The 14,795-nt window shown below is 34.6% G+C and overlaps 2 protein-coding genes across 2 annotated transcripts; one reads left to right on the top strand and one right to left on the bottom strand.

Moving 5' to 3' along the window:
- The first annotated feature begins 2,945 nt into the window (after window positions 1-2,945).
- On the top strand, window positions 2,946-4,521 carry LOC108971189. The gene is made up of 2 exons (XM_018937076.1): window positions 2,946-3,622; window positions 3,692-4,521. Exons 1-2 carry the CDS (start codon window positions 3,283-3,285, stop codon window positions 4,192-4,194), a joined length of 843 nt encoding a protein of 280 aa, XP_018792621.1. The 5' UTR covers window positions 2,946-3,282; the 3' UTR covers window positions 4,195-4,521.
- A 1,694-nt stretch (window positions 4,522-6,215) lies between these two features.
- On the bottom strand, window positions 6,216-7,788 carry LOC108971195. The gene is made up of 2 exons (XM_018937082.1): window positions 7,313-7,788; window positions 6,216-6,679 (listed from the first exon to the last, which is right to left on the bottom strand). The coding sequence occupies exons 1-2, from the start codon at window positions 7,513-7,515 to the stop codon at window positions 6,394-6,396; spliced, it is 489 nt and encodes a 162-aa protein (XP_018792627.1). The 5' UTR covers window positions 7,516-7,788; the 3' UTR covers window positions 6,216-6,393.
- Between the last annotated feature and the right edge of the window lie 7,007 nt (window positions 7,789-14,795).

The raw sequence follows: 14,795 nt of genomic DNA, 5'->3' as shown, positions 1-14,795 counted from the left end.
TTATTACCCCGGCTTTGATCCCTGGAAGTTGCAAGAGAATGAAATTTTCTGTTACCCACACACTTTGCCCTACCTTATACCTACCTCGATGGTTTATCAATACATATAGTACACAAAGAAGACAGACATAATTCTGTTTTGCTCATTATTATGCGTAGTTTCCTGTGCCGGTTCTGGAAACTCAACTTGTTCGGCGAACGGTCATGGTCATTCGATTATGTAAGAGTTATTCAACATGCAGCATCGATAGACATGTTATGTAAGCAAATAACTACAGCATTTTCTGAAAATATATGTAATTCGTAATGCGAATACAATTTCATAGCTGCAGTTAAATTAATAAAAAAAATTATAATAATAATTTAAATAAGATTACACCATTCAATTGGCTTTTGGTGCAAAATGTAAGAATTCACTTGAGGGTTTGAAAGCAAAATTCAGCTAATACGGCAATATATTTCTCCGAATACTGTTTAACTGTATTTTATAATTTTTTTTTTTTTTTCATTGTATTAAGGGGGTAGTCAGAGGCACGAAAAACTGAGAATTTTCATAATATTCTTTGTTTTTTTTTTTTTGCTATTAAATCGTATTATTTTACAAAAGTAGTAACCTGGCAATATTATAGAATGTGTTGACTTGAAATCATGAAAATTTACAAAAAAAAATTTAATATCCAAAGGTACAGTTGTTAGTTTTGGCCCTGTTTCAAAAAAAGGTACTTGCGTTGACAACCATAAGTCCTTGGAGATTCACCTAAAATAAATCGGACCAAAACAATTAGTTTTGTAAATAGATAATCCTGGGCCTGATCGAATGGAAACTTTTTTCTAAATTTTTGGGAAAAATAATAAGCAGTTAATTGGTCTTAAAAAATTGAAATTTTTGAAAAAATAAAAATCCTTCGATCTGGCCCGAGTTTATTATGTACATATTTTAAAAGCTGTGTACATTTTATTAAAATCTACTGAGCGGTTTTCTAATGACAGTTGTCACCAGCTCAAAAAACATAGCTTCGAGAAAAACGCGTTTAAAGTTTCACACTAGTGCTTTAAAGTTCCAGAGCTCTCTTTCTTATTTTTCGAATAATTCAAAAACTTAATATCGGATCAACGTGAAATTTTCACAGAATACTTTTAAGATATTACAATTAGCGAAAATGCAAGAAAAATACAATTTTTTGAAAATTCTAACTACCCCTAACCCCTTAAATAATCTAAATAATGTTTACAATTTCATCATGCATAGATATTTGCATGAAAATATTACTGACGTTTAGAAAAGTGTTGCTGAAGCCCTAAATTTTGCGATTTCAAGATGTTCTCAAGAATTGGGACTATCTTAAACCACAACCTGGTGAATTTTGAGAAATAATTTTGGCTTGCTTTCATAGAATTCACTAAAGAACTGAAACCATTGTATCGCCGTAAACGTCTCAAATTTGCTGATTTTTCCTTGAAAAGGCTTGAAAACGATAACTAATTTACTACTTACTTCTTGTGACATGAACAGAACAAAGTGCTTATTTCGTAAGAACTGCCACAAATGCAGATAATAGCTAAAGATTTCTTCTATCTCCTACAAATTTTTTGCTATGAAGATTTTTGTTAAAAAAAACAGCGATAAATATATTATTGTTGTATTATTTTATTAACCAAAGAGTACATTAAAATCTAACTGTCGAAAAATGTGAAAGAAATAAGTCCCGATAAGTCCGCCATAAGTCTGAATAACATCATCTGCGCAAAAACGAAAATTTGTAAAATTTTGGGGGGAGCGTGAATTTGCATAATAACCTTGGACGATTTGTACAGAGGTGTCACGTAACATGATGAAATGGCAAACCACAAACATGGCAGCCACAAACTGTCAAAATCACGCCATCATTATTGAAAAGAGCCTGCATAATCTCATACTTGTCATATTCTACTCCTAAAATATTATATTGGGCAGTCGAAAAATTCTTATTATTATAACTTATTTATTTATTTATTAATTTTTTTTCTTTTTTATTTATACTAGTAAATAAGTAAACAAATATGTAGCATGTTACGCTAAAAACATTTCTCTATCAGTGCAAATAGAAAATTCGAAATTTCCAGAACGGAAGCGAGCGAACCATTGTGTGCTACACAAACTGATACAGCGACGTCTCCGTAAACTTCACAAATTTTATTGGTGGCTTGCATGGCATTCTTCACTTTCACTTTCACAGCGAATCTCTTCATTCTCTTCACTCATTTTTGAACAGCTGTAACTATTTTCAACTTCAACGAATATAATTTTTTAGTTAAAATCTCACCTTTCCAACATTATATGTTATGACACAATGTAGATATACAACTGTAACGACATCTAGTGAGAAAATGCGAAAAGATTTTTTGCCTACCCAATAGCCAATTACTTACTAACGCAATAAGTTTTTAATCTTGTATATCACAGGACAAATTGAAACTAAATTTGTCTTTACTTTGTTCAAAACAAAGACAAACTATTTTAATGCAGACGAACAATAATATTAATTAGATCCACCGTGCTACATTCGGAAACCTAGCTTTCCCTACTGGCGCTGATACTTGAATGCTTTCATGCGACCATTCTCCATATTTTTTTTAGGTACGCCCTTGACAAGCCTTGTTTCAAATTCGTGTTTAAATAGAAAGTTACAGGTCATCATATTATAGTTTTGCCTCCCTTCTGTATAAATTCAGGTATTGTGAACCATACTCACTTCATCAATGAGAAAACATAATCATGAACGACCCAATACACCAATATCTACATTTACCGTTAATAATTGTGAAAATGGCGATACGTTTTAGGTAGATTTTTGAAATAGCAGCCAAATAACATCAATGTAAACTCTATAATATTTGTGGAGGCTTGTCAAAATCACATCTATAAACCTGTCTGACAATCAAAATTTACATAAAGAAAAATTTTTACAGGAAAATAGTTTCAATATTCCATTTTCTTAACATTTCTGCCGAAAAATTCCTTTAAAACCTAATTAATATCACTTTGTGTTCTAAAAAATTGCTGAAGCTGACTAAAAGCCCTTAGATATAGTTGCAAAACAAAAGCTAAAACGTATCAAAAAAATTTCGGTGCCAAAAATTTTCGAAAATAAATTTATGAAACACAAAATCTAAAACTATAACAATCAGTTTTGTTACCTGAATTGTCTGATTAAATTACGCACCGTTCTTAAAAATTAGTGTCTGCCTCTTGTTATTTGTGTGAGAAACCTAACAAATGTAAAATAAGCATTAAAAATGTACGATGGACTCACCCGAACCGGTTAAGACGCATTATGTGCGTTGTTTGAAATGCAACAAAATTCTCGAGTGTTCACGTTACGACACCAACGCGTTGCTCGAACACATACGCACCGATCATCCCGAAATAGAAATCACTGAAAACGGTAAAAACGATATGCCACATAACGGTCAAAAGTCGATGCGCGAAGCAGCTGGCAACATCGTCGTGCCGCACGAGACGCTCGACGATAAGGCACCTACCATGTTTGAACGCGGAGCCGCCAAACGCTCGGATGACTATGACGACTTCAAGCCACGTTCCACATCTTCGCGCGAACGCATGCGCATACGCTCGCAACGCGGTAAGTATCGTAGCAAGACGTTGTCAGCAGTAGTCATGAATCTAACTAAAGGTCTCTTTAAAATACCAGTTGATAATACAGTGAAACGTGATATATCCGATTGTGATGTGCGTGCTGATCAGAGTAATGGCACAAGCCATGCCTACACCCGTCGCTACACGGTGCACACGCCCTCTTCGCCGACATACAACGAGAAGCCCAGTCGCAGCCTCTATCGCACTTCGATTGAGAAGTGGCGTCCGGCCAACGGTACCATCTATTGTCCCAAATGCGGCGCCAATCGTCGCCCGCTCATACGCACACAAACCGAACGCAGCTCGAACAATTCCTGTTGCGCCGCCTGCATACTCGGCTGTTGGCCCTTCTGCTTTTTGCCCTTTTTGCTGCCCAACGACAATAAGGAGTATCTGCATTGTTCGAATTGCAAGACCTTCCTGGGTTTGTATGATCGCTCCAACAATTGTGTGAAGCCGAATCGTGAGTATTGTCAAACAGAGGAGACGGTCATAAAGGAGTCTGATTTGCGTGCGTCGGCCGGTGATGACAAAGAACGGCAAGGTTGCCTGTGTTAATGCCTGACCTTTGCTTATCATAAATTCTGTAACAAATTTTTTTTATTTGGTAATATTTTGTACGCGAGCTTTTGTATATGCTTTAAGCTTTTTCGTACACAATAACTTTAACTGAGAATATGTATTCGGTTTATTTTGGATAGTACCAGTACACGAACCCTATCGAAAGTTTTGTAGCTTTAAAGCTTTTGAAGCTTTTTTTGATAAATTTGCAACTTTTCTTATATATATATATATGTCCGGGTTATTTAATGGTGTGGTAGGTCTGCACATATACTGTTTTTGTTAATCACGATTGGCTTTTGAATAAAGAAATAACTTATATTATTAATCAAAAATTTAATAAAGAAGATTTTAACGACATAACTAGTTTTAGTTCATAATAGTCTGCGCTGATAATGATAAAGTCTAAGTTCAAATGGTTTCATTTCGTTAATGTGTTAATTAGTCCCCCCAAAGAGGTAAGATAAAATTGTATATTTCGTCATCATTTGGTCTTACAAACCAAACATTTTATACTTCGAGCCAAATAGAGGTCCGACAAAATGAAAATACCTCTATAAGTAAAATACAACAATATCAAAGATTTGGTCCAAACCATCCTAGAGAAATCAGGGAAAATCTGAAGCCCTGTTATTAATAAAAATACAGGCAAGAAAAGTAACGATACTTTAATGAGGAAGTATTTCGGCAAGTTAAAAATTATTTAAAAAACGACAAAAATACAGGAGAGAAATCAGAGATGCCGAGCATTGCAGATTTGTTACCACGGCAAAGGGGAGGTAAGCTAGAAGACATATGGAAGAAAGGCGGGCTACGGTTAGAAGAGAAAACGAAGATGATGCTGATGTAATAGAACACATTTTGAAGACGAGAATGAGACAAGAGTAAAGAGAGAGCAAGTGAGAAGTGTAGAAGAAACGAAGAAGGACATATAGTCGGCGTGAACGTCACTTAGCTGACGAACATGGCACGATCACAAGCTTTACTTTTGTCGCCTGGGAGTATGTTCAAAATTGAGCATGTGCGTTTATCACAAAAGACCGCACTTTGTCGGATTTTAGCAAAATATTTAGTTTTTTATTATTCTACACAAGAAGAAAATTAAATTGCATAACGATGAAATATTGCTCACTAGATGATATAAAAATCAATTTAAGATAAGACAAAATTGTTTAGTTCGTCATCATTTAGTTTTACAAACCAAATAACTATTACGAGTACAACAAATTTGACACCGAGTTGGCTTTTACGGAATCATTGAAAATGTAGTAGAAGTATTTTGGGGAGTCTATCACAAACACGAGTATTTGAGGGGCACAAAGCATTCAATGAATGTTATGAAGACATCAAATACTTGCCTAAAGCAAGGGAAACAACCTCAGTAAATGACGACATATAGTACTACATTAGCTTAAAGAGAACTTCAAATTCGTCGTGTTGGCATCAGAAAGATAGCAGAGGACCTCAAAATCTCTTATGAATCGACTCAATATAAGTATTTTGATTAATTTTTAGGGTAAAAACTGTGTAAACTCGTACGGAAACAACCGTTGGCTCAGGCGTTTATTTTGAAGGTAATTTTTTTGTGAGTTCGGAACAAATTTTGCATCAGCTGGGAAAAGCGGGAGACTAGACGTATAATTATATCAATTATTTATAAATTAATTTTTAAGACCAGGAAAATAAAATTATTATTAAGCATACAATTCGAGGTGATTAATGTGAAAATTCCATAAAAATTTTATTTTCTAAGGCGTTTCAATTCAGCTATGTCAAGGACGTGGATTGGATCATGTTGGATTCCTTACCAAAAAGGCTGAAAACAATGCATTTATGCTTCCAGATAAATAATTTTTATACTAATAGTTAGTCTCTTTTTTTCTCTTATTTGATAACTATGTATAATTGAAAAAAAGTAATAAATAAAAAAATAAAAATATTTTGTATAGAAATTGTCATAGAAATTTAAAAATAAAAAGTTTAATAAGAAAAAGCTGCACAAACTTTTTGCATAAAAAATGTAAAGATATTTAACAACTTTCACTGATATCGTTATTATTTTCCCCTAAGTATTTTCTTTAATTCAGTAAATTTAATATAAAATTATTCATTATAGAAATGGATTCAATTATTCCGCTCTTCTCCTTTGACAAACTATCGCTCAGCCAGCTCAAGTCGTAATTTCCTGTTTGAATATCACTTCGCCTCCACTTGCTCCACCACTGTTGTTTCCTGTGTTTTAGCCGCTTCTTTCTCTGCTTTTGCTGACGCACGCTTCGCTTTCACTTCTTCACGCTTCCTTTGCACTTGCGCCGCACAATCGTTCGGTGGCGTCTTCAGAGACATGCTATCATTGGCTGCCATTTTCCGTGCGCTGCGCGACAAGCAACGTTCGCTGCAATTAATCGGCACAAAACGGCCAATGTAACAGCCGCATTTGCTGCAATAATGATTGATGTCGGTGCGGCGTTGCCAATTTTTACTAGAAATTGAAGTGGATAATAAAATTTTTTTGATTTGTACAAAAATATTTATGAAAAATTATTAATTTCAAAACTTTGAATATATAGCTTTCAGAAAATTTTGTCGGAAATTAAAAAAAAAAAATWAAAAAAAAACTTATTTAACAAAGATTGGTTTAAAAAATTTTAACTTAATATAATTTTCAGCATTATATAAAAAATATTTATAAAATTATCATTTGTAGAAATTAACAAAAACAAATATTTTATGAAAAGTTTAAATACTATTTAAAAAAAAAGAAGTAGCAAATTTATTATTCAAGGATTGTTGTATTTTTGAACATTATATAACAATATTATTGAAAAAATATATTTATAGAATTATTATTTATTAAAAATACGAAAAAATTATGAAACGTTTAAAATTGTTTAAAAAAAATAGTTATTGAAAGAATTATTGCCAAGTTCCACGTTGCACGTTCATTCGTTGTTTAATACATATTATAATATAAAAAAAAACAATTTTTTGTCAAAAATTTTAAGTGTAAACTTAACTAATGAGACGTACTATTTACTGATAACGAATCAGAAAATTATGTTTTTAATTCTTTCATAACTAAAATATTTTAATATCATTAAAGCAAATTATTTACCACAACTTCGTTGCGCTGAGAAATCGTTGCAGACACGTAACGGCCTCCAAACGCACGATACTTAACGCTTCAGCTTCGCAGGCGGGACAATTCACGATCACCGGTTGCTGCTCGAGGAAAGCAATGTCCTTTAATTCGATTGCCTTGATTATAGGCTCTTCTTTGACAATCACTTTTACACATTCCTTTTCGTCAACAGTCATTTTATGTTGTTTTTGTTTTTATGTATATTTAGATAATTATTATTACAAATAACGCTTCCCGATCACTGTGATCGCCACTTAAATAACCAAAGAATTATATTATATTAGTTCTTGACAGTTGCAGTTTGTAGCTCACCAGCGCTTAACAAACACTAAATTAGAAACATTTTGTTGCCTAAAGTTGGAAAAATCGAGTGCTGTGCTGATCGCACCCACATAAAAACACTCTCACGATTTCGCTCAACAGATATTTCAGCTATGTCTCTCTCTTTTAATGCATTTGTTTTTCAATTGCTCTTTGACTCTGGTTCTTTTGGTTTTCGCAATTAATCTCGCAGATTGTGCACTCTCGATTTCTCATTTTTCTACGAAAAACTTTAGCAGGAATAGTAATTCATGCTATTACTTATGTGATTTTGAATATTATTGCTATTGTTTTGTAGTAAGCTCACAGACCCGTGATTTGCATACTGAGATTTTTGCTTTTCATTTTGATCAATAGAAAATTTCTTTGTCAAAAAATATTTTCATATCGATGCGTTTACAACTCTGACGTCGAATATCAGATAGCAAGTACTATTAGAGGAAATACATATTAATATTGAGAGATCACTGATCGTTAGATCTACTGAAATTGACTTACATATGTCTCAAAAGATCACGCGTCCCCCTTTTCTCCAGATAATTATTGTAACTATAATGTAGGGCAAAATATTCTAATATCAAACAAGAGGGAAAAGTGTTTTGTTAATGAATCGGTGAACTTCATATTTAATTTAATGACACGTACTATTTCATGAGTGGCACAAACCCCGAAGCTGGCATTTGATTTAACAGGGCGATCTTTGTTTATATAAAATATGTTTTGAAAACTTACGGTCAATCAGTAACCTTAATATAATAGAAATGACGTAAACCACTAAACTGTACTTTAACATTTAGACTATCGGCTAACCTTGTTTTTAAACTCTTCAACGTGATCCTCGTTGATGCTTGAACTGATCGCGACTTTTATTTTACATATAAAAATATGCTAAGTTTCAGCGATCACCTATTTATTTCACGAACATTTCTGCCCAGCGACCATTCTTTTGGGATCTGAGAACAGAACATTAGAGAATAAGCTGGCCAATTCATGGAATGTCGCCATCGTTTTTATTGACTTGTGACACGGTGCATTGTCTTGGCCAAACAACGCTTACTTCTTTTTCAAATGCAGCCGTTGCTTGGCGATTTCATCCTTCAAAAAGGGCGACAACACTATGCAAAAGTCGCTGCTGATGGTCCTTTCTTTTTTAAGGAAGTAAATAAAAATTACTTCATGAGCATCTCAACATACAGACGCCATAACCTTGCCAGTGGACTGTTACGTTTTTCCACCCTTGGGAGTAGGTCCATCGTGTGCAGTCTACTCGAAAAACACAATTTTCTATTCTACGTTGAATTAAAGCTGACAGCTAATGCTTTCAAAATAGTTTGAGTATTTCACAAATTCAATTTCGAAATTATTTCATGCCAATTACATTTTATATGCAAATTTGGAAATCTTCAAGAATCTAAACATTACCCAAATACATACTTACATATATGTTTATGTAGATACGAACATATTTCGGCAGACATTAGATTCAATTATAGATAAATATTTGTTAATTGCCAGACATTATGCCCGGCATTCTAATGTCTGACTGTGCGTCTAATGATTGCTTAGACACTTGGTCTGTGTTTTATTTTCAAAAATTCAACCGAATTATAAATTTTTTTCCTGCCAAACTGATCTATATGACCTCACCCACTTGTGCGTTAATGGAATTACTCTTAATTGTGCGTGCGTATTTACGTCGGTTTACACATATGCCGACATATTTATGAGAAAATAATTGCCTTTAATTTCCTCGTGGCATTAAAAATAGTTGTTGGGTTTGTATGTTTTCATTTAGTAACGACCTGTTCGTGTGGAATTCTGAATTTCCAATTTGTTAAACATTTCATAATACGTACATATAAATGTATTTTGGAAAATATTTTTCTAGATCGTATGCTGGGACTTAGGCTCTTTTCAAGGGCACGTGTAAATCATTAACTATTATAGAAAAGGGCTAAAAGAGGGTGACTGAGCAATTTTTGACTTATTCTAAGAAAAACACAAATACTTATGATGAAAAAGATTAAAACGATGATTGCGAAGCCATCAATTAAGATCACTACAGGAAATGGTAAGTCAGAATTAAAGCTAATAGAGTAATCAGATAGTTAGAAAATTCTACCAGCCTCTTCTATACCATATGAATGATTAAGGTCCAGACAAGCAGGGTTGACATACTGGCAGCTATATTAGAAGTCTTTGCGTTAGAATGTGATTCTTTGACTGAACTCTGATGAGCTAAGTAAGACCACATAGAACCCCATGTGATACCTCTGGAAACACTTCGCATATACTACGGAAACCTCCCATTCACACAACAGTCCTTATTGCAGACGTATTGCTTCCTAAGCAGCAAAGGGCTCATTCCAGTGGAATATAAATTAGAACAGTATATTTTATGGAATTTTCAGATAACATTTTTCTGTTTGAACTCGTCGCCTACCGAAAATCCTTAATGTACCAAACCACAATAGCGACTAGACTCCTACACATAAGTATAGTCCCTAAGAACAAATTGTATATGTTTAAACATAATACTGTGCCCAAAAAATAAGGTAACATTGTATTTATTTTGAAAATTCTTTATTTATTCTTCCAAATCAATTCCATTCCCTTCAAAGTAATCCCCTCCCGATGCAATGCACTCATGCCAACGGATTTTCCAATCTTCGAAACACTCGTTGTAGTCACTTTCCGGGATGGCCTTCAGTTCCGTCTTCGCTGCGGCTTGAATGTCGTATAAAAACGGTGTACCCGAAGCGGTCGTTTGAGCTTAGTGAACAGCCAGAAGTCGCACGGCGCCAGATCAGGTGAATACGGTAGTTGCGGAATGATATGGGTTGAGTTTTTGACGAAATGATCACGAATTACTAGGGCATTATGGGATATACCGTTCAAATAATATTCCTTGTTGACTGTTTGATCGGTTGGAAGGAATTCATAATGCACAACACCACGATAATCGAAGAAAACAGTGAACATGACCTTGATTTTTGAGCGACTTTGGCGCGATTTTTTTGGTCTAGGGTCTCTTATGGCACGATATTCGCTCCATTGATGGGTGTTTCGGGTTCGTAAGCATAGATCCAAGCCTCATCGCCAGTTATAATGCGTTTCATGACACCCTGGTAGTCGGAAAGCATCGTTTTACACACTTCAACGCGACGCCTTTTTTCCAAAAAATTCAATGTTTTCGGTACCAGGCGAGATTTAACGCGCTTGAGGCCCGAAACATCCTTCAAAATGGTATTGGCTGAGGCTTTCCTTATGTCAACTTCATCAGCAAGGTCTCTAATTGTGAATCGACGGTTTTTCAACACCAAATCTTTGTTGAACGTGAGCTTCGTCGGTTGAGGTTGATGGTCGCCCTGGACGCTCTTCGTCTTCGACACGTTCACAGCCGGCTTACAACTCACTACACCACTTGTAAACATTTTTTTAGACATAGCCTCATCACCAAAGGCTTCCTGCACCATCCTCAACGTATACTCAGCAGAAAATTGATTCCGTAAACAAAATTGAATGCAAATTCTTTGCTCAACAAATTTCGACATCGCAAAAAACGAAACTATACATAGACCTACAGATCCTTGTAGCGCCAGATGGAGATTTACTACTAATACGAGTTGAAGTTTACAGAATTGCATTTCGATAACTCAAACTCAGATATATGTACATACAACATCTACCAATACTAATAATGGAATTTTGATAGCTCGTGGGCGCGTTTACGGCCTTAACTGCCGTTACCATTAAAAGCAGGCATTTAAACTCGATTTTCTCCGAATTTTTCTTCCAACACATGATGAAATCGATGCGAACGATCTCAATTTCCAACAAGATGGTGTGCCACCTCATGTTTTACATCTAAATTTGGACACATTGCATGGAAAGTTTGGTGACTCGTTGGTTTTGAGAAATGACAGAGTCAAACGATTGCCAATGTGATGCATTTTAACTCCTTTATATTATTTTCACTAGGGATATTTTAAATCAAAGACTTACACCAACCAACCAGCAACGCTCGAAGAGGTCAAAAGCAACTTTCAGCGCACTAAAGCCGATTAATTCTAGTCGAAAATAGATGTAAATAGTAAGAAATATGCAATCTGTTCACGATGGTCATTTGGCTGACATGTTGTTCAAATCATAAATGGCATACAATTATCTGCATAACAAAAAAAACCAAATTTGAGTGTTCTTTTTTCATTTTAACGTCGCTCTTGTTGGTAGACATTTTACATATACATCTCAGCTAAAGACATATTAATACAAGAGTTGTTGTAGAGATCTCATATATAACAAATTCGATTAGAATAACCTAAACTAGTATGATTTTGTTCGTATAAGTATACTATCCACTCTAGATAAAAATTGTAAATTTAACTCAGAGCATCGTATACAATGACCTAGATACTCTCACGCATTTATACAAATATACACTTACTGGCTTGCTTATTTACTTTCTTGAAGATCACGACTAATTAAGTAATATTCTTTGGACATTTAACGTGCAACATATCACTTCAATTATGTAGGTGACATCAGCCACATTTGTTATTTTTCGTAGGCGACTATGAGTGCCTTATTTGAAAATAGTAAAAACAAAAGAATTTATTGTTTCCGTATTTGGTAATACTCATGCCAGAGTTTATATGAGAGAAGAACTATTTTCTACTTATGCAGATAAGAAAACTAATTTTTATATTAACTAATAGCGAACTAGATGAATTAAAAGTACTCAATCTGCAACCATATATGTATGAAAATCAGAGATTGAGCAACCATAATGCAGAAAACATTACTGTAAAAGCGTAAATAAATATATTTCATTCACCTGATTTTGATGATCTGTTTACACCTTGGAGTTGATGCTGAAATAGAAGAAAAAACAAATAAGGAAGGGCTAAGTTCGGGTGTCACCGAACATTTTATACTCTCGCATGATAAAGTGATACTCGAGATTTCAAGCGTGGTTGTGAACCGATTTCACCGCATATTTGGTACATGTTATCAGGGTGTTAAGAAAATATTATATACCGAATTTCATTGAAATCGGTTGAGTACTTCCTGAGATATGGTTTTTGGTCCATAAGTGGGCGACGCCACGCCCATTTTCAATTTTTAAAAAGAGCCTGGATGCAGCTCCTACTGACATTTCTTCCGTAAAATTTAGTGTTTCTGACGTTTTTTGTTAGYCGGTTAACGCACTTTTAGTGATTTTCAACATAACCTTTGTATGGGAGGTGGGCGTGGTTATTATCCGATTTCTTCCATTTTTGAACTGTATATTCAAATGCCTGAAGGAAACGACTCTTCAGAGATCGATTGACATAGCTGTAGTAGTTTCCGGGATATGTACAAAAAAACTTAGTAAGGGGCGGGGCCAGGCCCACTTTTCCAATAGAATTACGTCCAAATATGCCCCTCCCTAATGCGATCCTTTGTGCCAAATTTCATTTTAATATCTTCATTTATGGCTTAGTTATGACACTTTATAGGTTTTCGGTTTCCGCCATTTTGTGGGCGTGGCAGTGGGCCGATTTTGCCCATCTTCGATCTTAACCTTCTTATGGAGCCAACCCAAGTTTTATCATGATATCTCAATTTTTACTCAAGTTACAGCTTGCACGGACGGACGGACAGACAGACATCCGGATTTCAACTCTACTCATCACCCTGATCACTTTGGTATATATAACCCTATATCTGACTCTTTTAGTTTTAGTACTTACAAACAACCGTTATGTGAACAAAACTATAATACTCTCTTTAGCAACTTTGTTGCGAGAGTATAATAAGTAAGGAATGGCTACGTTCCGGTGTAACCGAACATTTCATACTCTTGCAACTTGCCGCAGTGGGGGTACTATTAACTCTATTATATGTATTTTTACGAGTAAGACTTACTATTCATATGCCACATTCTAAAAAAAATGTTCCCTGGTTTTCATTTAGGTAGATACATCACATGCAATCACCAATAAAATTGAGTTAAGTCAGCCAAATGTTCGAAAATTGTAATATTATATTAGTTGAGTATATAGGAGTTAGGGCAAGTTTTCACCAAATTTTATCTATTTTAGGCATAAATATATACTGTTCTCAGTAAAACATTAGTAAAAATCTCATTTTCATTAATATAGGATTTTCGAAAATCTTTATATTAAGTATACGGGGATCCAGGGAAGTTTTGACCCCTTTCAACATATTTTTAATATCCAAAAATTCTAATATAAGGAGAGAATATAAATTTTTAATGGCAATCGGATATCCCAAACATTAACAGATGTTTTCGGTCAAAACTCCACAATAGATACTGGAGTCCACATATCCAGTATTCAAGGCCTTGAGCAGTTTTGGTTACATTTGGAAACATTTTTGCCATGAGCTTGCGTACTTTAAAGGAATTAGTAATGCAACGTTTTATCCCGTTATGTCAATTGCTTCTGGTTTTGTGCAATAGAAAGTGAAAGAATCAAATGGAACTTAAAACTGTGTTATAAGCGAGAGATGTAATTTTATAATATAAAGCCTTTTAGTACCAATATTGTGTGTACAATTTTATATACTTTTCGTATTTAATTATTGATATATCGCACTTTTAGAAGTTTTTAACAATATCCTTATATGGGAAATAAACGGTATTACCTTCGGATTCCATGTCTCAGCGGCTGTTTTATTGCTCTTCATGAATTTGGGATCGGAATTCGCACGATCAAGCACGTCCAAAGAGACCTTTTTACGGTACTCTTAAAAAAAATCAGTTTTATCGGGACGAGTCGTCGCGTTTCATACGAAAAATTCCTCCAAAATCACTCGTACGTATTCGAGAGAGATGATGAGCTCTCTTGCCATCTCTCTAACACTTGGCTGACAATTTTCAAGCACCATATACTTCGCTTTTTTAATATTTTCATCAGTTGAAGGTCGTCCAGAACGGGGAATATTTTTAACGATCTCTCTGCCCTGTTTGAAAGCTCTGCTTCACTCGTAGGCTCGTGTTTTTGATAAAACTGAATCACCGTAATGCAACAGGATTATCCACACGAAATTTGCACTATGTACATAACGGAGGAGCCTGCTTTAGTAGCTTCAAAAAATCGATTTATTTTAAATTTATTTTATTTATTTA

Source organism: Bactrocera latifrons, unplaced genomic scaffold, assembly GCF_001853355.1.
Source record: "Bactrocera latifrons isolate USDA-ARS-PBARC rearing strain unplaced genomic scaffold, ASM185335v1 scaffold_33, whole genome shotgun sequence".
NCBI lineage: Eukaryota > Metazoa > Arthropoda > Insecta > Diptera > Tephritidae > Bactrocera > Bactrocera latifrons.
The sequence above is the reverse complement of the archived record's forward strand: the minus strand, read 5'-3'. Positions and strand labels throughout refer to the sequence as shown.

Bases quoted from the DNA above. Each gene is read 5' to 3' on its own strand.
- LOC108971195 (XM_018937082.1), bottom strand. From the start codon at position 7,515: ATGACTGTTGACGAAAAGGAATGTGTAAAAGTGATTGTCAAAGAAGAG. The intron at 6,680-7,312 runs GTAAATAATTTG...TTCAATTTCTAG, and splicing joins CTCAGCGCAACGAAGTTGTG to TAAAAATTGGCAACGCCGCA.
- LOC108971189 (XM_018937076.1), top strand. From the start codon at position 3,283: ATGGACTCACCCGAACCGGTTAAGACGCATTATGTGCGTTGTTTGAAA. The intron at 3,623-3,691 runs GTAAGTATCGTA...TTAAAATACCAG, and splicing joins GCGCATACGCTCGCAACGCG to TTGATAATACAGTGAAACGT.